Below are 27,114 nucleotides of genomic sequence, written 5' to 3'. Positions count from 1 at the left end.
TGTACTTTCTGACGTTCTTTCTAACTCTGATTTTCTTCTTTGTGTGTGTGGGGTGGCGAGGGAGTATGATCCTGGAGTCTTAGAAACACCCCAAATTCTGAAACCTTGCAAATTCCCCAAATAATCTTTGTAGAGTTTTGATAATATGTCTGTGCTGTAATTCTTTCCTAGTTTGAAGGCAGGGACCATCCATCTTGTAAAGCTCATATCTCCCAATATAAGGCATTTCTCAAAGTTGGCACCTAGAAAAATTGCAAATGCAAAGAAAACTGTTCATGTTAAGGAAGGTATAAAATTATTGTGGCAGACACCATTTAATTGGTTTTTTGAAGCTCTTAATGGATTTTGGTGCATATATTGGTTATTTGCATCCATATATTTCAACTGCAGATCATAAATAACTTAATGATAATGAAATATAATGACTTGCATAATGCAAAGTTAAGAGATACACCTTAATCCAGTGGCTTTGTTTGCATTTTTCTGTGTTATTTTTGGCAACCTTCCTCTGGCTTTCAGACCCTCAAACGGTCTTGAGTGCAAACCTGTATTTCATAATCTCTAAAAGAAAGGAGCTGTTTTTAAGAACAAAATCTTTTCCCCAAAGCCTCAGTGCATTTTATTGATATGAATTTTATCCTTGTACATTTCTGAACTAATTCCAGTTTCCATAAGAATGCCATGTGCTGATTGCCTTAGTTCTGAGTTCCTGAACTTATTTATTGGAAAAGGAAAAGGGATTTCTCTGTAATCATGCCCTACTCTAAAATTGTTGCTAGAGCTGGTTTCTCTTGGGTTTTATGGATGACATGAGGGAGGAATCGATTCCTGAACAAAACCAATGTTCTTTGAGGAAGGGGAGTGGGCATAAGTCCAGGGCGGAAATCTAACAAGATGCCCTATAATTCACCCTTTTCACTCCCAGACTTCCTCTTATACATGTTCTTAACTAAAATTTGCCCTTCAATGAAACACCCTCACCACCTCCCAAAACAAGGACCTTTCAAAGTCTCATCCAGTTCCAAGACCAGGTCCTCTTTCTCGGGTCTGATGGAACCCCTCTTGGTCTTGCAACCTAAGGCTGAAGAATAACTTCCGTATGTCTGTTCATAATGCTGGAGCAAGAGCAGGATGACAGCGATAAAAGTTCCCATTTTTAAAGGAGGATAGTGGAAAACTACACACATGGGCCACTCTTTCATAGTCCAGGAACGGCGAGTACTCCCTATACCGGCAGGAAGTTAGTTTCTTAGTCAGTGTATTTGACAGCAAGCGACTTTTACCTCTGAGCATATCTCCTTTTTCCTTGTCTTCCATAGCACATCTGGGATGGCCTCTGGGAAGGACTGTCCATTTGGGAACTGCAGCTTCTAGAAGCTGTCCTACAGTGGACATGATGTTGAAGGGAAGGTTGCTTCAGAGCAGTGGTTTTTACGTGTGGTCTCAGGACCGGCAGCACTGGTGTGACCTGGACAGCAGGTTCTTGGCTGTCACCCCAGACCTGCTGAATCAGAATAGGGGCTCCCGCAACCTGTCCGTTCACAGCACCTCCTGGAGCATTGGATCTACCGAGTTTTAGAACCGTTGACATAGACATTCAGCAGGTTTTGTGGTTTCTTTGGCAGATTAGCTCCCTTAAAATCTAAGTAGACTACTGGTCTGTTTATGGTCAGGTGCATTTGCAGTAACCAGAGTCATCCTTTCTGAGCCTCTTAGGGCATGAAGCCTCCACCCAGGCCCTGGGACCTTAATTTAAAGGCCACTGCCCTATCTTGGCCTCTGCTTGCTCCTTGCCCTTAGGCTGCATTTCAAATACGTTTTCACAATGAAGTGTATTGTCTTCTTTGTTAGGCAAGGGCAGGCCTAGTGGCTGGAGGTGCTGGACGGACAGCTCTGGGGGTGGGGTTAGGTGTCTTCTAGGCTCCAGTCTCATCCCTAGTGGAATCTAACTTCCCAGCCTCTCTTTTCACAAACCTTAGCTTGGCTTTCACAACTTGGCTTTTTGTTTGTTTGCTTGGTTTTTGTTTTAACCCTGCTGGAGTCCACATAACCAGACTTTTAGCTTATTTGGGTTATAGAGGCAGAGAGGGCCTCTTATAGCAAAGATCTTTTTTCTCCCCTCTCTGCTTTTACCCTAAGCTTATCTTTATCTAGGCTACAAGTAAGCAACACATGTCATCGTTCTTAATTTCTGTACCGTTTTAAGTTTCTTTTACCTGAAGCAGCCAAGTAATAAATGCCTGGAGTAATCATGAAGGCCTTATTAGCTCATTGGTTAAGAGTGCTGATGTTCAACTCTCCCTTTTGGGGTTAGAAACATGTGCCACTAACAGGGACAGGAGGCAAACGAGAAAAAGCAAGTCCTTTCTCTCTTGTTCAGCCTTCCTGTCTCCCTCTTTTGCCCCCGGCTCTCATGGCCTCACTGGGACGAGTTTGACAAAGCGTGGAATCTATAGACTAGTGCTCAGCAATAAAAAGCAGTGAGCTCTTGATACACTCCGCAATATGGATGAAAAAAGCCAGACAAAAAGGAGTACATACTCTATGTTTCATTTATATAAATTTCTACAAAACTAATTTATCGTGAATACCAGTTTATAGTGAAAGAAAGAACAGGTACTAGGTACTGGGTACTGGGGTGGGGAGATGACAAAGGGACTGGAGGGAAAGATGACAGACACAAGAAACCTTTGGGGTTGATGTATTTATATGTTAACACTCAGCAAATTGCACATTTTAAATATGTGCAGTATATTGTATGTCAGTTTTACCTCAATAAAGCTATTAAGATTATTAATATACTTACTCATTAAAATAATACCTATTCAGCAATTAAACAGGGCCTCCTCCTACTCACTAAAAAAGAAAACAAAACACCCAACCCCTTGAGTATTCTTAAAAGTAAAGAGGTGGGTGCAAACATTACTTCTGGCTTTTAATTAGTCTGTGTCCTGTAAACCGTTTTCAACTTCAGTTTTCTCTGAAAAACAGAGCTTTTACTACCTGCAAGGAGGCTGGGAGAGGGAACGCTTTGTGATCTTCGAGTTCACACTCTTCTCTCCTTCCTTCCTTCTTCTGAGCGTTGAAAAGATACCCCGTGGGATCCCACTCTGGCCTCCTTTTCCTTCTGTATAATGGAAAGGTAAGGTGAGGTTAGATTGCCCTTGGACAGGCCACACGTGCATTATTTGGTTGTGAATTTGTTGAGTAGCTGTGTCATTAGTTTGGAGATGCCCTCAAGAAATGGCATTGGGAAAAGAAGAGCCTTGAAATAAATCAAAAGGATGATCGTGTTTCAAAGGCTGTTTGATTTGCTGAATTTCAGTCATTAGCTTACAACACATGTAATAAATGTGCATATTATAAAAATATCTTCTCAGAAATAAAAAGACAGCAGCACCACCAAGGCAATCATATCTAGAAACTCAGCTTAAACTGCAGCTATTCTGTGGCAAGTTAAATGGCTTTACAGTAGAAAAGAAATAGATGCGCTTGTTCCTGTAGTACGTGTTCCATTGGGGGCTGCATCTGATGAGTTGTGACTTTGAAGCGTCTACAGCTGTTGTAGGTTAACATTTTTGTAGCTAACGAGCTACTTTTCTTGAAATAAGGACAAAAAAAAATGTTTATTTTCTTGGCAGTTAAAAGATCCAAAAATGTAAATAGCTTCTTTTTTTTAGTCTAATTAACATAAAAGGAACATATTTTAATGATATTTTATTTTTTTATTTTTATTTTTCTTTAAATTTTATTATTATTATTTTTTTAACATCATTGTTGGAGTATAATTGCTTTACAATGGTGTGTTAGTTTCTGCTTTAGAACAAAGTGAATCAGTTATACATATACATATGTCCCCATATCTCTTCCCTCTTGAATCTCCCTCCCTCCCACCCTCCCCATCCCAGCCCTCTAGGTGGTCAAAAAGCACTGAGCTGATGTCCCTGTGCTATGCGGCTGTTTCCCACTAGCTATCTGTTTTACGTTTCATAGTGTATATATGTCCATGCCACTGTCTCACTTTGTCCCAGCTTACCCTTCCCCCTCCCCGTATCCTCAAGTCCATTCTCTAGTAGGTCTGCATCTTTATTCCCGTCTTGGCCCTAGGTTCTTCTGACCATTTTTTTTTTTTTTTTTTTTTTAGATTCCATATATATGTGTTAGCATATGGTATTTGTTTTTCTCTTTCTGACTTACTTCACTCTGTATGACAGACTCTAGGTCCATCCACCTCACTACAAATAACTCAATTTCGTTCATTTTTATGGCTGAGTAATATTCCACTGTATATATGTGCCACATCTTCTTTATCCATTCATCTGCTGATGGACACTTAGGTTGCTTCCATGTCCTGGCTATTGTAAACAGAGCTGCAATGAACATTTTGGTACATGACTCTTTTTGAATTATGGTTTTCTCAGGGTATATGCCCAGTAGTGGGATTGCTGGGTCGTACGGTAGTTCTATTTGTAGTTTTTTAAGGAACCTCCATACTGTTCTCCATAGTGGCTGTATCAATTTACATTCCCACCAACATTGCAAGAGGGTTCCCTTTTCTCCACACCCTCTCCAGCATTTATTCTCTGTAGATTTTTTGATGATGGCCATTCTGACCGGTGTGAGATGATATCTCATTGTAGTTTTGATTTGCATTTCTCTAGTGATTAATGATGTTGAGCATTCTTTCATGTGTTTGTTGGCAATCTGTATATCTTCTTTGGAGAAATGTCTGTTTAGGTCTTCTGCCCATTTTAGGATTGGGTTGTTTGTTTTTTTGATATTGAACTGCATGAGTTGCTTGTATGCTTTGGAGATTAATCCTTTGTCAGTTGCTTCATTTGCAAATATTTTCTCCCATTTGAGGGTTGACTTTTTGTCTTGTTTATGGTTTCCTTTGCTGTGCAAAAGCTTTTAAGTTGCATTAGGTCCCATTTGTTTATTTTTGTTTGTATTTCCATTTCTCTAGGAGGTGGGTCAAAAAGGATCTTGCTGTGATTTATATCATAGAGTGTTCTGCCTATGTTTTTCTCTAAGAGTTTGATGGTGTCTGGCCTTACATTTAGGTCTTTAATGCATTTTGAGTTTATTTTTGTATATGGTGTTAGGGAGTGTTCTAATTTCATTCTTTTACGTGTAGCTGCCCAGTTTTCCCAGCACCACTTATTGAAGAGGCTGTCTCTTCTCCACTGTATATTCTTGCCTCCTTTATCAAAGATAAGGTGACCATATGTGCTTGGGCTTATCTCTGGGCTTTCTATCCTGTTCCATTGATCTATATCTCTGTTTTTGTGCCAGTACCATACTGTCTTGATTACTGTAGCTTTGTAGTATAGTCTGAAGTCAGGGAGCCTGATTCCTCCAGCCTTGTTTTTCTTTCTCAAGATTGCTTTGGGTATTCGGGGTCTTTTGTGTTTCCATACAAATTGTGAAATTTTTTGTTCTAGCTCTGTGAAACATGCCATTGGTAGTTTGATAGGGATTGCATTGAATCTGTAGATTGCTTTGGGTAGTATAGTCATTTTCACAATGTTGATTCTTCCAATCCAAGAACATGGTATATCTCTCCATCTGTTTGTATCATCTTTAATTTTTTTCACCAGTGTCTTATAATTTTCTGCATACAGGTCTTTTGTCTCCTTAGGTAGGTTTATTCCTAGATGTTTTATTCTTTATGTTGCAATGGTAAATGGGAGTGTTTCCTTAATTTCACTTTCAGAGTTTTCATCATTAGTGTATAGGAATGCCAGAGATTTGTGTGCATTAATTTTGTATTATCCTGCTACTTTACCAAATTCATTGATTAGCTCTAGTAGTTTTCTGGTAGCATCTTTACGATTCTCTATGTATAGTATCATGTCATCTGCAAACAGTGACAGCTTTACGTCTTCTTTTCTGATTTGGATTTCTTTTATTTCTTTTTCTTCTCTGATTGCTGTGGCTAACACTTCCAAAAAAATGTTGAATAATAGTGGTGAGAGTGGGCAACCTTGTCTTGTTCCTGATCTTAGTGGAAATGGTTTCAGTTTTTCACCATTGAGGATGATGTTGGCTGTGGGTTTGTCATATATGGCCTTTATTATGTTGAGGTAAGTTCCCTCTATGCCTACTTTCTGGAGGGTTTTTATCATAAATGGGTGTTTAATTTTGTCAAAAGCTTTCTCTGCATCTATTGAGATGATCATATGGTTTTTATTCTTCAGTTTGTTAATCTGGTGTATCACGTTGATTGATTTGCGTATATTGAAGAATCCTTGCATTCCTGAGATAAACCCCACTTGATCGTAGTGTATGCTCCTTTTAATGTGCTGTTGGATTCTGTTTGCTAGTATTTTGTTGAGTATTTTTGCATCTATGTTCATCAGTGATATTGGCATGTAGTTTTCTTTCTTTGTGACATCTTTGTCTGGTTTTGGTATCAGAGTGATGGTGGCCTCATAGAATGAGTTTGGGAGTGTTCCTCCCTCTGCTATATTTTGGAAGAGTTTGAGAAGGATAGATGTTAGCTCTTCACTAAATGTTTGATAGAATTCGCCTGTGAAGCCATCTGGCCCTTGGCTTTTGTTTGTTGGAAGATTTTTAATCACAGTCTCAATTTCAGTGCTTGTGATTGGTCTGTTCATATTTTCTACTTCTTCCTGGTTCAGCCTCAGAAGGTTGTGCATTTCTAAGAACTTGTCCATTTCTTCCAGGTTGTCCATTTTATTGGCATAGAGTTGCTTGCAGTAATCTCTCATGATCCTTTGTATTTCTGCAGTGTCAGTTGTTACTTCTCCTTTTTCATTTCTAATTCTATTGATTTGAGTTCTCCCTTTTTTTCTTGATAAGTCTGGCTAATGGTTTATCAATTTTGTTTATCTTCTCAAAGAACCAGCTTTTAGTTTTATTGATCTTTGCTATCGTTTCCTTCATTGCTTTTTCATTTATTTCTGATCTGGTCTGTATGATTTCTTTCCTTCTGCTAACTTTGGGGTTTTTTTGTTCTTCTTTCTCTAATTGCTGTAGGTGTAAAGTTAGGTTGTGTATTTGAGATGTTTCTTGTTTCTTAAGGTAGGCTTGTATAGCTATAAACTTCCCTCTTAGAACTGCTTTTGCTGCATCCGATAGGTTTTGGGTCGTTGTGTTTCATTGTCATTTGATTCTAGGTATTTTTTGATTTCCTCTTTGATTTCTTCAGTGATCTCTTGGTTATTAAGCAGTGTGTTGTTTAGCCTCCATGTGTTTGTATTTCTTACACATTTTTTCCTATAATTGATATCTAGTCTCATAGCGTTGTGGTTGGAAAAGATACTTGATACAATTTCAGTTTTCTTAAATTTACCAAGGCTTGATCTGTGACCCAAGGTATGATATATACTGGAGAATGTTCCATGAGCATTTGAGAAGAATGTGTATTCTGTTGTTTTTGGATGGAATGTCCTATAAATATCAATTAAGTCCATCTTGTTTAATGTATCATTTAAAGCTTGTGTTTCCTTATTTATTTTCATTTTGGATGATCTGTCCATTGGTGAAAGTGGGGTGTTAAAGTCCCCTACTATGATTGTGTTACTGTCGATTTCCCCTTTTATGGCTGTTAGTATTTGCCTTATGTATTGAGGTACTCCTGTGTTGGGTGCATAAATATTTACAATTGTTATATCTTCTTGGATAGATCCCTTGATCATTATGTAGTGTCCTTCTTTGTCTCTTGTAATAGTCTTTGTTTTAAAGTCTATTTTGTCTATTATGAGAATTGCTACTCCGGCTTTCTTTTGATTTCCATTTGCATGGAATATTTTTTTCCACCCCCTCACTTTCAGTCTGTATGGGTCTGAAGTGGGTCTCTTGTAGACAGCATATATATGGGTCTTGTTTTTGTATCCTTTCAGCCAGTCTCTGTCTTTTGGTTGGAGCATTTAATCCATTTACATTTAAGGTAATTATCGATATGTATGTTCCTGTTACCATTTTCTTAATTGTTTTGGATTTATTATTGTAGGTCTTTTCCTTCTCTTGTGTTTCCTGCCTAGAGAAGTTCCTTTAGCATTTGTTGTAAAGCTGATTTGGTGGTGCTGAATTCTCTTAGCTTTTGCTTGTCTGTAAAGCTTTTAATTTCTCCATCAAATCTGAATGAGATCCCTGCTGGGTAGAGTAATCTTGGTTGTAGGTTTCTCCCTTTCATCACTTTAAATATGTCCTGCCACTCCCTTCTGGCTTGCAGAGTTTCTGCTGAAAGATCAGCTGTTAACCTTATGGGGATTCCATTGTATGTTATTTGTTGTTTTTCCCTTGCTGCTTTTAATATTTGTTCTTTGTATTTAATTTTTGATAGTTTGATTAATATGTGTCTTGGCGTGTTTCTCCTTGGATTTATCCTGTATGGGACTCTCTGTGCTTCCAGGACTTGATTAACTATTTCCTTTCTCATATTAAGGACGTTTTCAACTGTAATCTCTTCAAATATTTTCTCAGTCCCTTTCTTTTTCTCTTCTTCTTCTGGGACGTCTATAATTCGAATGTTGGTGCATTTAATGTTGTCCCAGAGGTCTCTGTGACTGTCCTCAGTTCTTTTCATTCTTTTTTCTTTATTCTGCTCTGCAGTAGTTATTTCCACTATTTTATCTTCCAGGTCACTTATCCGTTCTTCTGCCTCAGTTATTCTGCTATTGATCCCTTCTAGAGAATGTTTAATTTCATTTATTGTGTTGTTCATCTCTCTTTGTTTGCTCTTTAGTTCTTCTAGGTCCTTGTTAAATGTTTCTTATATTTTCTCCATTTTATTTCCAAGATTTTGGATCATCTTTACTATCATTCTGAATTCTTTTTCACGTAGACTGCCTATTTCCTCTTCATTTGTTAGGTTTGGTGGGTTTTTGCCTTGTTCCTTCATCTGCTGTGTGTTTTCTCTGTCTTCTCATTTTGCTTAACTTACTGTGTTTGGGGTCTCCTTTTTGCAGTCTGCAGGTTCATAGTTCCTGTTGTTTTTGGTGTCTGCCCCCAGTGGCTAAGGTTGGTTCAGTGGGTTGTGTAGGCTTCCTGGTGGAGGGGACTAGTGCCTGTGTTCTGGTGGATGAGGCTGGATATTGTCTTTCTGGTGGGCAGGTCCACGTCTCGTGGTGTGTTTTGGGATGTCTGTGGTGTTATTATGATTTTAGGTAGCCTCTGTGCTAATGGATGGTGTTGTGTTCCTGTCTTGCTAGTTGTTTGGCATAGGGTGTCCTGCACTGTAGTTTGCTGGTCGTTGAGTGGAGCTGGGTTTTGGCATTGAGATGGAGATCTCTGGGAGATTTTCACCGTTTGATATTATGTGGAGCTGGCAGTTCCCTTGTGGACCAGTGGCCTGAACTTGGCTTTCCCACCTCAGTGGCACAGCCCTGATGCCTGGCTGGAGCACCAAGAGCCTGTCCTCCACACGGCTCAGAATAAAAGGGAGAAAAAAAAGAAAGATAGAAAGAAGAAGATAAAATAAAGTTATTAAAATAAAAAAAACTTATTAAGAAAAAAAATTATTTTACATGAAAAAAAAAACAAATTAAAAAAGCAGACAGACAGAACCCTAGGACAAATGGTAAAAGCAAAGCTATACAGACAAAATCACACACAGAAGCATACACATACACACTCGCAAAAAGAGAAAAGGGGAAAAAAATATATATATTGTTGCTCCCAAAGTTCACCTCCTCAATTTGGGATGATTCGTTGTCTATTCAGGTATTCCACAGATGCAGGTACATCAAGTTGATTGTGGAGATTTAATCCGCTGCTTCTGAGGCTGCTGGGGGAGATTTCCCTTTCTCTTCTTTGTTCGCATGGCTCCCGGAGTTCAGCTTTGGATGTGGCCCCGCCTCTGCGTGTAGGTTGTCTGAGGACGTCTGTTCTCCGCCCAGACAGGACGGGGTTAAAGTAGCAGCTGCTTCGGGGGCTCTGGCTCACTCAGGCCTGGGGGAGGGAGCCGTACGGATGCAGGGCGAGCCTGCGGCGGCAGAGGCCGGCATGACGTTGCAGCAGCCTGAGGCGTGCCGTGTGTTCTCCCGGGGAAGTTGTCCCTGGATCACGGGACGCTGGCCGTGGCGGGCTGCACAGGCTCCCGGGAGGGGAGGTGTGGAGAGTGACCTGTGCTCGCACACAGGCTTCTTGGTGGCGGCAGCAGCAGCCTTAGCGTCTCATGCCCGTCCCTGGGGTCCGCGCTGTTAGCCGCGGCTCGCGCCCGTCTCTGGAGCTCCTTTAAGCGGCGCTCTGAATCCCTCTCCTCGCGCACCAGGAAACAAAGAGGCAAGAAAAAGTCTCTTGCCTCTTCGGCAGCTGCAGACTTTTTCCCGGACTCCCTCCCGGCTAGCTGTGGTGCACTAGCCCCCTTTAGGCTGTGTTCACGCCGCCAACCCCAGTCCTCTCCCTGGGATCTGACCTCCGAAGCCTGAGCCTCAGCTCCCAGCCCCGCCCGCCCCAGCGGGTGAGCAGACAAGCCTCTGGGGCTGGTGAGTGCTGGTCGGCACCGCTCCTCTGTGCGGGGATCTTTCCACTCTGCTCTCCCCACCCCTGTGGCTGCGCTCTCCTCCGTGGCCCTGAGTTTCCCCCCTCCGCCACCCGCAGTCTCCGCCCGCGAAGGGGCTTCCTCAGTAGTTTCTTTGAGAATTTACCATGTGTTATATATGTTTTAGTTGCCTTTAATATTTTTCTTTTATCATGGTGGAATTTAGATGCCTTTGGATATGATATTTGGTAATGGATATCAGAACATCAGTAAAATCGTGTATATTAGTCTAGCAAATTTTGACTTTGTATATCGAAGTTGGATGATCTAGGGCTTCTTGGTTTCAAATCCTAGCCTCACACCTAATTAGTAGCCTTTACTAAGTTACTTAGCCTCATTGTGCTTCAGTTTCTTCATGTGTAAAAGAAGGTCGATAAAAACATGAACCTCACAAGGTTGCTCTAAGGATTAAAAGTGATTTAATACATCTAGAGTGCTTAGTGCCTTGCAGACAGTAAGCCTTATGCAACTGTTAACCTACTATTATTATTATTGTCGGCAATAGTGTTGTTTTTAAGAATCTGTACTTGATGCTAACACATATATATGGAATCTAAAAAAAAAGATGGTTCTGATGAACCTAGGGGAGCGACAGGAGTAAAGATGCAGACGTAGAGAATGGACTTGAGGACACAGGGAGGGGGAAGGGTAAGCTGGGGTGAAGTGAGAGAGTGGCATGGACATGTATACACTACCAAATGTAAAATAGATAGCTAGTGGGAAGCAGCTGCACAGCACAGGGAGATCAGGTCGGTGCTTTGTGTCCGCCTAGAGGGGTGGGATAGGGATGGTGGGAGGGAGATACAAGAGGGAGGGGATATGGGGATTATTTATACATATAGCAGATTCACTTTAATATACAGCAGAAGCTAACACAACATTGTAAAGCTATTATACTCCAATAAAGATATTAATAAAAAGAATCTGTACTTGAAAGATTATTTCTTTGCATACTGTATACAAATTAAACAATTTAAAATAAGATGTTTATTAGTTTGGAAATCGAGTTATTGGGGAACATTGTGAGGCTTTTTAACACATATTAGCAGATTTGTCTTCAGAAAAGTTATACTAATTTGTACTCTCATCAGCAACCTCTAGAGCCCCTGGAAATGGAATTACTATGCCAAATTAGAATGATTTTATCTTGATAAATTTTAAAATGAACCAGTTTTCCCTATTTAATGTAGAAAAAAAAGTTAAATAGGACAGGAGATATTTGGAAATATAAGAAAGAATTTTCCAGTAGGATCTGTTGGAAGCCAACAAAATAAACATTTAAAGGTAGGTAAGAAATCTACTCTGGGAAATACTAATAAACAGCATTTCCTATCATTTGTTTTGTACTCTTTGGGAGTTGTGGGCGCTCAGGTACCTGGTCTGATCTCCAACATTTGGATAAACTATCTTACTGTATTGCATCGGTTGATTCTTTTAAACAAAGGTAACATTCCAGGGCTTCCCTGGTGGCGCAGTGGTTGAGAATCTGCCTGCTAATGCAGGGGACATGGGTTCGAGCCCTGGTCTGGGAAGATCCCACATGCCGCGGAGCAACTGGGCCCGTGAGCCACAACTACTGAGCCTGCGCGTCTGGAGCCTGTGCTCCGCAACAAAAGAGGCCGCGATAATGAGAGGCCCGCGCACCGTGATGAAGAGTGGCCCCCGCTTGCCGCAGCTAGAGAAAGCCCTCACACAGAAATGAAGACCCAACACAGCCAAAAATAAATAAATAAATAAATAAAATTTTAAAAAAGGTAACATTCCATACTCTTGTGTCTGCCTGTATGACTAGCCCTACTGGGGAGCCAGAGGCTTCTTATGATTCACTTTTGCCTCCATCAAAGGGTGGCTTCTTTAGGATCATATACCCTATGCGTATCCCCATCTCTTGGGAAGGAAGTTCTCCTTAACTGGTATATGGCTTGTCTGTAAAACATTCTCCTTTAGTGTTCCCATTCGAGTTTTTGAATTGAAATATTTCTTCCATTTGAGGTACATTTTTTCTTCTTTCATCCTAATGTTTCTGAAAACAGCATGATTCTTTAGAAAAGATTAAATTCTATATTTAATTGGGATAGCTTTTATCACTCCTTGTCCCAGAAAAGAAAGAAAAAGAGTTTTTATTGAATCAGTAGGGGTTCTTAACAATCATTCAAGGAAATAGGTGTAACATGTATGAAGGAGAATGCTGTACACTAAACAGACCACTGTGCACCTGAGGCTTGAGTGGGAAAAGCTTTCCTCTTAGAGGTTTTGGTGGTTGGCTTGATAGCTAGTGACTTTACATTAGGGACCTACTGGTCCCCTCATTTTTTTGGGGGGGCGTATGCTGCACGACGTGGCATTTAGGATCTTAGTTCCCCAACCAGGGATCGAACCCGTGCCCCCTTCAGTGGAAGCACTGAGTCCTAACCACTGGACCTCCAGGGAAGTCCCTGGTCCCCTCATTTTATCTCTGATATATGGTATTTTGTCTTGGCCCTGCTTTAGAATATAATCGCCGAAGGGGAGAGATAGGCATTGGATTTTACTTATTTGATTATTATAATGCTAATTGGAATTGTAGCTCTCACATTTAGAGGATTTGTTGAAGTGAAAATGGTGGGTAATTGGGAATTCCCTGGCAGTCAAGCAGTTGGAACTCCCTGCTTTCACTGCCAGGGGCCTGGGTTAGATCCCTGGTCAGGGAAATAGAATCCCACAAGCCACATGGTGCGGCCAAAAAAAACAAAACAAAAAAACAGAGTTGGGTAATTGCATAAATGCTTAGGCTTTACTTTTCCATTTCAATTTAAAACACCTCCTCTCTCTTCATTATGTAATTACACCATTATTTGACCCAAACAATTTATTTTCCTACACAGGTTAGAAAATTATCTGAGTTTAGCTTTCTAGTTTCAACACAGTTGAAATATAAGACTTTTTTTTTTCTGTTCCCAGGATGTTTTGACCCATGTTCGAACAATACCTTTTATCCTAGGCGCCAAAATATGGTACCTGTTATATGTTATAGAATTAGTTTTTGCCAGTGTTTCCTGTGAGATTTCACGCCGGCAGACGTCAGCCTCCAGAGCCACTAAGGAAGCAAAAACAATACCTCTCTGCTGATACTCCTTTACTTTTCAGTATAGTCCTACATGGCAGAATTGTATTTTAAAAGGAAGAATTATATGTATATATTTATAAACCTAAATATACACATAATATATAAACATAATATATATGTAAATGTATATATGATTTACACACCCACTATATAAATAAAGTCCCCTACCATGGTAGCAGATAAATAGTTGCCATCAGAGTCCCTGTTTCTTTTTCAGCTTGGACATTCATAAGTTAATTCAGATCAGCAGCACAGAGTCACTTTGTATGGGTTCTCCAGTTCTAATGGCCAATCAGGTAGTTTTGCTTCACTAGCAAATATTATTTGGTGGCTACAGCTATCTCCACTGCTGTCTTTGAAAGGTATAGAGATAATAGCTTAGTCTTAATTGTTTGTACTGCTGTCATTGTTTTATAAAACTAAAAATAACAATGTAGGCGGAATAAAAGAAAATTTTTGGAAAAGTATGTGCCCTGTGGTTGTCAGAATTTCCTCATCATTCACCATGCTATTTTGGTAAACACATTCAGAAAACAGTTGTTGCTGTTATGGGGGTAGGACTTTGTCCCCCAGGGAGTAAACCACTAGCTATAAATAGAACACATTGAAAATCCAACTGTGATTATTATTGTTGCTTATTAATTATATTCTATGTTTGTATCAGTTGGCATGTTACTCGATTTAGGCTAATATTCAGTTAAAGCCATTTTTCTGCTATTTTTGCCTGTACCTCTTCAATTCTAAAGATTATCGTAGACCAAAGAAGACATAAAGATGGCCAAAAAGCACATGAAAAGATGCTCAACATCACTAATTATCGGAGAAATGGAAATCAAAGCTACAATGAGGTATCACCTCACACCAGGCAGAATGGCCACCATCAGAAAGTCTACAAGCAATAAATGCTGGAGAGGGTGTGGAGAAAAGAGAACCCTCCTGCACTGTTGGAAATCCACTTCCAGAAATATAAAATGGTCAAGCACACAGTGAATCACATACATACAAGTATAACCTGTTCAGCTCAATTCAGGACTACTTGAAACTGTGTGTGTCAGATATCATCCATTTAAAGTTACTTTTCCCGTGAGAATATCAAGCTTTTATTTTATGTGACTTCTAGGTTATAATGTTATTATGTAAACATTCAAGGAATGGAGTGATAAATTACTCCTATTAATAATAATAATAGCTGCTAACATTGTTGAAGTGCATTCATTGTTTTTTTTTTAAATTTTTTTTTTATAATTTATTTATTTTTTACTTTATGGCTGTGTTGGGTCTTCGTTTCTGTGCGAGGGCCTTCTCTAGTTGCGGCAAGCGGGGGCCACTCTTCATCATGGTGCGCGGGCCTCTCACTATCGCGGCCTCTCTTGTTGCGGAGCACAGGCTCCAGATGCGCAGGCTCAGTAATTGTGGCTCACGGGCCCAGTTGCTCCGCGGCATGTGGGATCCTCCCAGACCAGGGCTCGAACCCGTGTCCCCTGCATTGGCAGGCAGACTCTCAACCACTGCACCACCAGGGAAGCCCCATTCATTGTTGAATACTACATTTAGTAACACTGAAGACTTAAAGAGAAATCAGATATTTTATTTTGTATCAGATTTTAATATTTATATATTTTAAAATATAAATATATCTTTTATTATAATAAAAATATTAAAATTTAAAACATTTTAAAATATAAAAATACATAAACACTATAGGGTAGTTTAACTTTTTAAAAAAATGTCTTTACTTGGCAAAATAGAAAGTTTGCACCCTATTTGGTTGCCAGTTTTAAGTGTGTGCATTTTAAATTTATTGCTCTACACTACAAAATTAATGAGCTTTGAGGACTTTATGCTAAGTGAAATAAGCAAGTCACAAAAAGACTTGATTCCACTTATATGAAAGTACTTGGAGTAGTCAAATTCATAGAGACAGAAAGTAAAATGGTGGTTGCCAGGGCCTGGGGAGAGGGGGGAAAATGGGGAGTTATTGTTTAATGGATATAGAGTTTCAGTTTTACAAGACAAAAAGACTTATGGGGATGGATGTTGGTGAACCTTTTCTTTCTTGAGTTTTTGTTTTTTCTTTGCTTCATGAGGCTTCCATATGGAAGGCCACAATATGATTTTTCCAAGGTTTTGCTCTATGAAGGGCTTATTTTGTAAAGTTTGAAGCTTTGAGAAAGATTATGCTCTGTCAACTGATTAAAAATAAGTAAGGATTAAATTATGTGAGTGGCACAGAATGTTAGTTTGAAGTGTTAATGTTATTGTTAAAACAATAGTTTCTGCATATTTAAAATTATCTTTGACCCTAAGCAGAGAGAAGCAGAATCCTGAGTCACATAAGCTTATTTTTCGCCTTAAAAAAGTGATATTAGTGTGGGTGAAATTTTAAAAGTATAACTCTGATTTTTAAATTATTCCCAAACTTCTGATATCTATAGATGGTCTTTAGAAGAAAAAGCCTAATGTATTAAAACTTTTAATTTTTCTTTGCTTTATGTGGTTTTGGTATCAAATTGGCATGTTGTTGTGCATTTGAACCCTTTGAAATATTTTAATTTTTAATTTTAATTGTGAAAATTTATTGTTATTTCACATATTTAGTTTCTGTAATTTAAAAATATTCTACCACAGATGCTTTTTAAGACTTAAGTTATACTGCTAAATTAAATGCCCAGTCTGTCTCTGCTTTTGAGGTTTTTAGTTATTTCTTGGCCTATGGCCATATAACAACCTGTACAAAGATGAGTAGGTGGGGTGTGCTACCTTTATCCTTCTATCACAACAGGCTATGTCTGTTCAGGATTTTGCCTCTTCCTTGCAGTTCAACAGCCATCTCTTTTTGGTTTTGGCTTTCAACAGTCAACCCTCAAAGATCTTTTGTTCTGTGACGGTTAAAGAAACTGGCTCAGTGTTCTTACTCTTAGACAATTATTTAATTGTTTACAGATAACTGAAACTACTAAAGGTTTCAATGAGGAATCCTTTTATTTTGTTGGAGGCTTGTCATGTCAAAATGATTGGTCATCATAATTCCTGGTGTTTGAGAAGATTGTTTTTAAACCAAATAGCATCAAAAAGCTCATTCTTTTCTGATTTTGTATTGGGTATTTTTCCTGTGTATTATAACAAATATCTCTCCTTTTTAAACGTAAGACATAGCAGATTTAATGCTTGATTAGTGCTGTTATAACATGCTTATAGAAATACTCTCTATAGAAATTTTCACTTTATTGAAATAATATGAAGTATTACTTTGGTAATTGCAGGTAAGGATGAACCCATCTTATACAATAAAGAGTTTAGAACTTCAAAAGTATATCACATCAACAACTCTAATTAACCCCAAGGGAGCAATTTAGTGAAGAATATTTTGAATTCTTAATGTACTATTTATACTTACTGGCTTATTTTGATTATTATAAATGTTTCCAAATATCACCTTGTTTTATTTAAATGTTTTAGTACATTTTCATGAGTGATTTTCCATGGGGGATACATTTCCACCTTTATTAAGTGAGCCAGTAGGAAAACATGATTTGGTTTCCATGGTTGATTTAAGTCAACCTATCAGCAGCACATCTGTTCCATAAAGTTAGGTACCCCTGGAACATGATAGTGCATAGTTAATTCCTTACAGAATTGTTTAGAACAGTTGCATTAAAGTTACTGATCACTTACTAGGTGCCGGCAGTATTCTAAGTGTTTTATGTGTGTTAATCAATTTATGTTATAAATATTTCAAATACATGTGTCCCTTCCCCTTCTCTAGGCTAGTGTCCCTTAAGAAAGTTATTTTTAAGAAATAGCCCCCCCCCCAAAAAAAAAGAAATAGCCCAAGTTATAAATAGTATTAGCATTTATCGAGATTGTCCCCTTAATTTATGGAGCTCTCCATTGGGAATAAGTAGTATCAAGGGTAGAGAGAGCAGCTTCCTCAGAACGGTGCTGATTCAACTTGAGTGAATGGCAGTCATGAGGGGGGATCCCAGGTGAATGAATAAGGGGTCTTTTGCATCGAGCCCATCATGAAGCCACCGAGGAGGAGGACAGAGAGAGGCATCAGCTTGGAGGACCTGAGCAGTAGAATTTAAAAACCATGGCAAGACAAACAAGGTGACATATTCTGCCACAGAGCAGCAGTAGGATGAAAAACAGAACTTGTAAACAACAACGGTGAAATAACTAGTTTGGGCCAGTAGATGGACAAGAAGCCTAGCCTTAGATTTCCAAAGAATAAAGGAGAGAAACAGGTTTTAAACAAATAGTTCCATACACAGGATGATGAGTACCAGCCATATCTTTGAATATATGTGTTGTATTACTTTATATCTCATGTCAGATGATTGCCTATCTTACTATTATTTCTTATCTGCATTTGTCTATAGCTAGGATATTTGATACATATTTATTCTGGGGAGGCAGCTTGGCATGGAAACAGGAGGGAATTTGAAATTTGGCAGGCTTATATTTGAATTTTAGCTGTTACATGTCTCAAACAAGGTACTTATCTGATTTTCCCCACACGGTTTTACTGATATAATTGCCATATAACGTTGTGTAAGTTTAAGATGCACAACACAATTATTTGATATATGTATATATTGTGAAATGTTTACAACAGTTTTAGTTAACATCCCTCGTTTTATCTAATTACAGATTTTTTCTTGTAATGAGAACTTTTAAGTTCTTTTTTCTTAACGCTGTTCAGATACACGATACAGAATTGATAACTACAGTCACCATGCTGTACATTACACCCCTGGAATTTATTTATTTTATAACTAGAAGTTTATAACTTTAGACCACCTTCACCCTTTTCCCCCAACTCCCACAAATCCCACCCTCTGGTGATCAACAATATTTTCTTAGTTTCTTTGAAGTTTTTTTTTTTCTGTTTTTGTTTGTTTATTTTAGATTCCACATATAAGTGAGATCATACAGTATTTTTCTTTCTCTGACTCACTTATTTCACTTAGCATAATGCTCTCAAGACCCATCCATGTTGTTGGAAATGGCAGGTTTTCCTTCTTTTTAATAGCTGAATAACATCCCATTGTTTAAACGTATCACATTTTCTTCATCCATTCATTTGTTGAAGAACAGTTGGGTTGCTTCCATGTTGGGCTATTGTAGATAGTGCTGCAATGAAAATGAGGTTGCAGATACCTCTTTGAGATAGTGATTTCATCTCCTTTGGAGATAAACCCAGAAATGGAATTGCTGGATCATATAATAGTTCTATTTTTAATTTTTTGAGGAACCTCTGTACTATTTTTCATGGTGGCAGTACCAATTTACATTCCCACCAATAGTGCACAAGAGTTCCTATTTGTCTACATCCTTGCCAGCTGTTGTTAACTCTTATCTTTTTGATAATAGCCTTTCTATCAAGTGTGAGGTGATACTGTGGTATTGATTTGCACTTCCTTGATGATTAGTGATGTTGAGTATCTTTTCTTGTACCTGTTGGCCATTTGAATATTTTCTTTGGAGAAATGTCCATCCATATTATTTGGATGTCTTAAAATTGGATTATTATTATTTATTATTGAGGTGTATGAGTTTTTAAAAATATATTTTGGGGGCTTCCCTGGTGGTGCAGTGGTTGAGAATCTGCCTGCCAGTGCAGGGGACATGGGTTCGAGCCCTGGTCTGGGAAGATCCCACATGCCACGGAGCGACTAGGCCCGTGAGCCATAACTGCTGAGCCTGCACTTCTGGAGCCTGTGCTCTGCAGCAAGAGAGGCCGCGATAGTGAGAGGCCCGCGCAACGCAGTGAAGAGTGGCCCCCACTTGCCGCAACTAGAGAAAGCCCTCACACAGAAGCGAAGACCCAACACAGCCATAAATAAATAAATAAATAAATAAATAAATAAATAAATTTTAAAAAAATATATATATTTTGGATATTAACCCCTTACCAGATATTATGAATCCCTTATTGTAGAGTAATAATCATATATTATTATGAATTTATTATGAATCAGATATATGGTTTGCAAATATTTTCTCCCATTCTGTTGGTTGCCTTTTCATTTTGTTGATTGTTTCCTTTGCTGTGCAGAAGCTTTTTAGTTTGATGCAGTCCAACTTGCTTGTTTTTGCTTCTGTTACTTGTGCTTTAGGTGTCATATCCAAAAAAATCATTGCCAAGAACTGTGTCAAGGAGCTGTTTCCCTGTGTTTTCTTCTAGGAGTTTTATGGTTTCTGGACTTACATTTGTCTTTAATCCATTTTGAATTAATTCTTGTCAATTGTAGAAGTTAGTGATAGTTTCATTCTTCTGCATGTGAATATCCAATTTTCCCAGCACTATTCTTTTCTCCATTGAATATTCTTGGCTCCTTTGTCAAATGTTAGTTGACTGTATATGCATGAGTTTATTCCTGGGCTCTCAATTCTTTTATGTTGGTCTATTTGCCTGTTTTTACACCAGCACCTACTGTTTTGATTACTATAGCTCTGTAATATCATTTGAAATCAGGAACTGTGATGCCTCCAGCTTTGGTGATTTTTTTTTTTCTTTCATCAATGTCTTAAACTTTTCATTGTACAGATCTTTCACCTTCTTGGTTAAATTAATTCCTGGGTATTTTATTGTTTTTGCTGTTGTAAATGGGATCATGATTTAGTCTTGGTGGGTTGTATGTTTCTAGTTTATTTATTTACTCTAGGTTGTTCAGTTAACTTTTGGTGTGTAGTTGTTCATAGTATACAGTATCTTATGCTCCTTATGCTCCTTTGTATTTCTGTGGAATGAGCTGTATTATCTGAATTTTTGTAGCAGATTCTTCATCTGTAAGATGTAGATAGTAACATCAACTCTAGAGGAGTTAAATGAGATAATGTATGTAAAACATCTAGCAAAATGCCTGGTGCTCCATCAGGGCTAAACAAAAGTGAGTTACTCTCCCAAGGAGAAGCCAAAAAAAACCAGTTTTCTTTTTGCCCTTGTTATGGAACAGATGGAAATTGAAAAGAGAAGACATATAACAATTGGGAGACTAGAACCTCTATTCATAAGAGAGAGGCCACAATTTGTGTGTGTGTGTGTGTGTGTGTGTGTGTGTGTGTGTGTAAATGGCTTAGGAAGAAAGGAATGTTAGCTGTTTAAGAACATGTGGTCAGTTAAAAATCAAAATGTGTGTGTTGTTTTACTTAAGAGCTCTGTGCAAAAATAATTAGAAATTAAGCATTACATTGTTGCCTCCTGAGTTCAATGATTTATATGTATTTTAAAGTCATATATTAACAAAATTATACATTGGCCAGTTATAATTATTAAAAGTTCAATTTTCCTCTGTTTGAAATTTTAAAGCATTTGTATGATGATGGTCTTTTAAAACCTTGCTATTTATTATAGCAATTGAATCATTGAAGAAATGTTATTATTTGTTTTGTTCAATGTTGTTGAGCCTTATCTTTCTGGCATAGGAATATTTTATTATGTGTAATTGTTTTTCTTTAATTTTATAATAAGAAAATTTATTTAAACTATATTTTTAAATTATAAGAGTAGAATCAACATTTTAGTTTTTTTAAAATTAATTAATTAATTTATTTCTGGCTGCATTGGGTCTTCGTTGCTGCACGTGGGCTTTCTCTAGTTGCGGCGAGCAGGAACTACTCTTTGTTGTGGTACGCAGGCTTCTCATTGAGGTGGCTTCTCTTGTTGCAGAGCACGGGCTCTAGGCGTGTGGGCTTCAGTAGTAGTGGCACACGGGCTCAGTAGTTGTGGCTCATGGGCTCTAGAGCACAGGCTCAGTAGTTCTGGTGCATGGGCTTAGTTGCTCTGCAGTGGGATCTTCCAAGACCAGGGCTCAAACCCGTGTCCCCTGCATTGGCAGGCGGATTCTTAACCACTGTGCCACCGGGGAAGTCCAACATTTTAGTTTTTAAAAGATAATTCTGTATCATGTCTGAAGTATTTTGGGAATTAATCCTATTCCTTGATTTTTTAAAATTAATGTTGTCATTATTCTTCTTTACTTTGACTAATATAATCCCAAAGAGCATTCATTGGACATGTTTTAATATTTTTTTCTGATTTCAAAGAGTTAAAAATATTATCTGAAGATTTCTCAGGGTGTACTTTCTTATGAGAATTCTGTACTGCCTATTTATTCTTTTTCTACATTTTATTTATTTATTTGGCTGCATTGGGTCTTTGTTGCTGTGCGTGGGCTTTCTCTAGTTGCAGCAAGCGGGGTCTACTCTTCATTGTGGAGCACAGGCTCTAGGTGCACGGGCTTCAGTAGTTGCAGAACGTGGGCTCAGTAGTTGCAGCGTGCGGGCTCTAGGGTGCGTGGTCTTCAGTAGTTATGGCGTGAGTGCTCAGTAGTTGTGGCTCGTGGGCTCCAGAGTGCAGGCTCAGTAGTTGTGGCACATGGATTTAGTTGCTCCGTGGCATGTGGGATCTTTCCGGACCAGGGATCAAACCCATGTCCCCTGCATTGGCAGGCGGATTCTTAACCACTGTGCCACCAGGGAAGTCCCTGCCTGTTTATTCTTAAATCATTAGTTAAAAGTTAAATGAAAAGCTTTTTCATTTATGAATAATACGGTATATATAAGTGATACTAAAATTTTAGTTTTATGATAGCCAAATATATGTCATTGGTTTTAAAAAATGTGAATCTTTAATTTCTTTTGATTTTGATTAACGATTGTAAGCATTTATCCTTTTTGTTTCCACATTAATGTGTGCATTTGAAGATAATATGGGATTTGTACAATCATTCTTGAATAGTTGAAACTTAACAGAATTGCAAATTGCAGATTTCTGTGCCTGGTGGAAATAAAATAAATATGAAGCATGGTAGATATTCATTTTTTATATCTCTTACATAACCTGGCAAATGATACTAAAACAGTACTTTGATGTATGTTTTGGATATTTTTTTCCCCGTGTTAAGTGTGCACTGTCTTTAAAAATTTAACTTTATTTATTGCTGTCATTTGAACAGGTGTCTCAATGCTTGTACCTACTGCAAAACTAAACACGCCAGAGGAAATTTGGCCAGTTATCCAGTTGATGAGTTAGTAGATAGAGCCAAACAGTCTTTTCAAGGTAAGAGTTTCTAGAATTCCGTGTGATTATAGTCTTTTTAATAAATTATAATAGTCTTCTAAGTAACACTTCACTTTAGATACATGCTTCTTTAGCTTTCTGAAGAGTTTACAAATATTTCAGCTTATCTAATAGAAGATGTTTACCAGATTCAGGTTATAATATTCACATAACTCCCCTTTCACCACTTTTCTGTTTTCTTATGACTCTAAGGTAAGTGACGTATTTTGAAATTTATCACCTATCTTTATATTCCATGGAAGAGACAAAAAAATAAAAATGAAAGCCATGACCTTCTGTTGTGTGTTAATAAGACTTTTGTGGACTGAGTGAAATACTCAAGATTTCTCCCTCTTTCTTTGGTAAGTTTCGGACCATTTAGAAAATAGAGCTAATAAGGGTTGCCAGGAGTCTTGGAAAGAGAAGGTAGGTTTTACTATGAGCCAGTAGAGATAACCCTCCTCATCCACAGGACTGCTGTGGGGCAGTAAATATTGGTACTGGTAGAGGGTCCTAATGAGAACAATTTTTGTGTGGGTGGCCAGCTACTTTTGAGTCATCACTTGCTGGAAAATGTGATTGCCTAGGTATCTCTCAGCATATAGTAAGACTTATCTGTAACACGAGTCTCAGTTGTGTTGAGTCACAGTTGTGTTGACACATAACCATAAATTGCCCCTTTTGTCTTGGCTTATAATACATGTATATAACATTGATGTGTTTTTATAACCAACATGAGATAATCTATTGTCTCATAATCTTGTGGGTTAATAGTTATTGGCAATGTACTTTTCCTTTTAGCAAGTAACTTGGAGTGCTACTTTCAGTACTTCACACCCTGAATCTCAGAATGTATGAGTTCCAAACAAACTTATTCAGTCTAAAGCTTTTATCAACATGAATTTGAAATACTCTTTATAGCAGAAAGAAAGACACCCTTGATTAACCTAACACGTCTCAACAATTTTTTTTCTACCTTTATATTCTTAGCACAGTCCCCTCCTCTGTTCACATTCAGCTTGTATTGAAACAAATACATGGAAACTTACTGACTCTTGCAGTTGTTCGCTTTCAGAGCCAGGTAATTGTCTAATCTAAGGAAAAGTCTGGGTGGTTGTCTTTTCTGCAACATGGCTACTTTGAGGATTTTTCAGAAAGGGCATGAATTTACACAGAAACCTACTTTATTTGAAAAATGATCCCTTTGCTGGCATTCTTACTTAGTGTTTGTTTTTCCATGTATCTGTTGGATAATGGAGATATTAAAACTCTATGATCTATCCACCTGACTCTGCAAATTGGAAGGCATTCAAATTACAAATACAAGTGACTTTGCTGGTTAAGGTGAGTGATTCAAAGAATATATCAGAGGTTAGCAGTGACTTAGTGGCTATTTATAGAGAAAGTATTAGAAGAGGTTTATTTAATATTACTTTCATCATCATCAGTAGATACGTATGTGCTTGGTTATTCCCAACCAAGGAATGTATGTAGTGTAAAGTTTTTCTTTTTGTTTTGAATTTTATTGTATTTATATTTTATACAGCAGGTTCTTATTAGTTATCTATTTTATACAAATTAGTGTATACATGTCAATCCCAATCTCCCAGTTCATCACACCACTCCCCCTGCAGCTACTTTCCCCCCTTGGTGTCCATACATTTGTTCTCTACATCTGTGTCTCTATTTCTGCCTTGCAAACCGGTTCATCTGTACCATTTTTCTAGGTTCCACATATATGCGTTAACATACGATATTTGTTTTTCTCTTTCTGACTTACTTCACTCTGTATGACAGTCTCTAGGTCCATCCACGTCTCTACAAATGACCCAGTTTCGTTCCTTTTTATGGCTGAGTAATATTCCCTTGTATATATGTACCACATCTTCTTTATCCATTCGTCTGTCGATGGGCATTTAGGTTGCTTCCATGACCTGGCTATTGTAAATAGTGCTGTTATGAACATTGGGTGCATGTGTCTTTTTGAATTATGGTTTTCTCTGGGTGTATGCCCAGTAGTAGGTGTAAAATTTTTCCATTGTCTTGTTATCTGTATATTAGGGTTGAAATGGAAGGCTAGTTTTCGGACTGGCAGGCTCATTTTATTGCTATGTGGAACTGTTACTAAAATATCGAGGTCATAACTTTCTAGGTAAGCCAGTGTGTTTAGGCAGTTTTAAGTCCTAAGATGCTCTTTGCCATACGAGAGTTTGAATTCAAAACAGTGCTCTGCTGCTTACCAGCCACATGATCTGACCAAGGTACTTGACCTATATACAAGCCACTGTTTTCTCATTACTGTGACATTAAGTGTTACTTGTTTGAATTTGAGATAACTTACATGAAGTAATTGATTGTGTCCTTATTATGAAGAAGTCATGTTACTTAAACTGAAGGAATTTAAAATAAATCCAGGAAGAGGAGTCTAATTTTGAGTGAGAATATTGGAACATCTAATATTGGAACATTTAATGATTAGAATCAAAAGACAAAGTTTCTTTTGCTTCTAAAATATGTCTTATGAAAAACGTCTCTATAGATAGAAACTAGTATGACAATTGCCTTTTATTTTCTTAATTTGAGAATTGCAAATTCATGCTAAGGATGGTCTTATAATTTCACAATAGGAAACAGCAGTCTATAAGCTCACATTTTAAAGACATTGAGTTAGCAGCAGTGTCTTCTTTTCTGCAGAAGACATTGGGATCATAATGGTCTTATAGGATTCCTATGTTTGAGTTTTAAAATTGCGAAGAAGGGACTTCCTTGGCGGTCTAGTGGTTAAGACTCTGTGCTTCCACTGCAGAGGGCGCAGGTTTGATCCCTGGTCGGGGAACTAAGGTCCCTCACGCCACGTGGCACGGCCAAAAATTTTTTTAAATAAATAAATAAATAAAATTGCGAAGAATAATTATGAAGTTAAATGTAATAGAAGAAATAACCCGTTTTTCTTATTTCTGTGACTTCTGCGTAATTCGTTCTTTAGTAGTTCAGATATTAGGAACGTTTGGGGGGTGGTCAGAGCTCCTTAAATTCTACATTATACCATTATTAAATTGTCCTATAATCAATAATAAACATTATGATTCTTTGAAAATTTACTCTAAGATGAAAAGTCTAAATATTCTGTCAGTAAATTTTAGTGCTATATTTAAAGCCGTCCTGTCAGTGCAAGTTAAATTTCCCAACTGAAAATTGCATTTCCTTTCTTTCATTTTCTTGAAGTTTTAAATGACTGTGTGTCACAAATACAAAGTGATTTAAGAAAAAACTCTACACCAATTGTAGAATAGGGATTACAGTCCCGGTTGCCTGTCACGTGACAGACTATACAATAAGGTCAAAATTTCTTTCTGAGTAGCATATTTATGAAGCATTTTATATTCATAAACATTTATTTCTTAGACGTCTAATGAGTGAAGAGACTAGGGCTAACCCATAGGCAAGGGAGCATTCAGAAGAGCTTCTGAAATAATCATGAAATCATTCTGAATATAAAATGGTTTCCTAAAGTACTAAAAATATACTGACTATACATTCAGCTGCCAGGAATGAGAAAGGGAGCTCATTAACTTTTGAATGGATGTCATTAAATAAAATTGTTTATATTTTTGAATGGAAACTTTAGTTTACCTTTTATAAAAAAAATATAGTTTATATTTCATTGGTTTCCTAGCATTTTGGTTTTTTTCTTTTTCTTTGACTTATCCTAGCCCCTGGACATTTTCATTGACTATTTTTACCTTCTCAGTGTGTGTATCAATTTTGTGGGCAGTTCTGCATATGAGTGTAATATTTACCAGGTTAATTTCTGGGTATCATCACATTGTTCTAACAGACCATTGGGAAACCTCTCCCCTCACTTCCTCACCTATGCCAAACTTCAGGTTTTAAAAATTACTAGTCTTTGGGGGCTGGGGTTTGACATGGTTGCATTTTAGACATCTAGAAAAACATGCCAAGCAATGACCAGGACTTTGTTGGGGCCAGAATGAATTTGCAAGCTAGTATTTTCTAGGATATTTGTATTGATTTTTCTCTAGCAACTAATCAATCAGTTTCAGTTGTATAAGTGATGGAGCAAACCTTTTTAAGTGTGCTGGGTGAGCGGTGTGGAAACACCTTTCACTGCTGTCTCTGGAATCAAAATGTAGAGATGATGGATGATCTGTTTTTATAGCTCTCATGTGCTTTTCTAGATCTCATTTCTGTGTTGCTACTTTTTTTCTCCCTCATAAATCTGAACGTCCCCCACAAGATAAGTGGCATAAACCGGTTATGGAAAGGTAAATAAATTAAGATGAAATATTCAGGGCAAGGAGAAAATTTCTTGATGCTTAGTGATTTCAAGATTAATGTTGGAATTTTATGAAATGAATTCTGTTTTATTTCAAGAGTTGCAAAGATACTGTCTATTGTGTATGAGATTAA

At 37.8% G+C, this 27,114-nt stretch overlaps 1 protein-coding gene across 4 annotated transcripts in view; it reads left to right on the top strand.

The window, feature by feature from the left end:
* The window catches only part of CDKAL1 (CDK5 regulatory subunit associated protein 1 like 1), a 669,276-nt gene that overhangs the window by 269,383 nt on the left and 372,779 nt on the right, over positions 1-27,114 (top strand). For all 4 annotated transcript variants that reach the window (XM_007197148.2, XM_057555487.1, XM_057555486.1 and 1 more), the window contains one exon: positions 22,580-22,683. In XM_007197148.2, the coding sequence (XP_007197210.2) occupies positions 22,580-22,683 (104 nt within the window). The remainder of the gene's footprint in view (positions 1-22,579; positions 22,684-27,114) is intronic.

This window comes from Balaenoptera acutorostrata, chromosome 10 (assembly GCF_949987535.1).
Source record: "Balaenoptera acutorostrata chromosome 10, mBalAcu1.1, whole genome shotgun sequence".
Lineage (NCBI taxonomy): Eukaryota > Metazoa > Chordata > Mammalia > Artiodactyla > Balaenopteridae > Balaenoptera > Balaenoptera acutorostrata.
The sequence above is the reverse complement of the archived record's forward strand: the minus strand, read 5'-3'. Positions and strand labels throughout refer to the sequence as shown.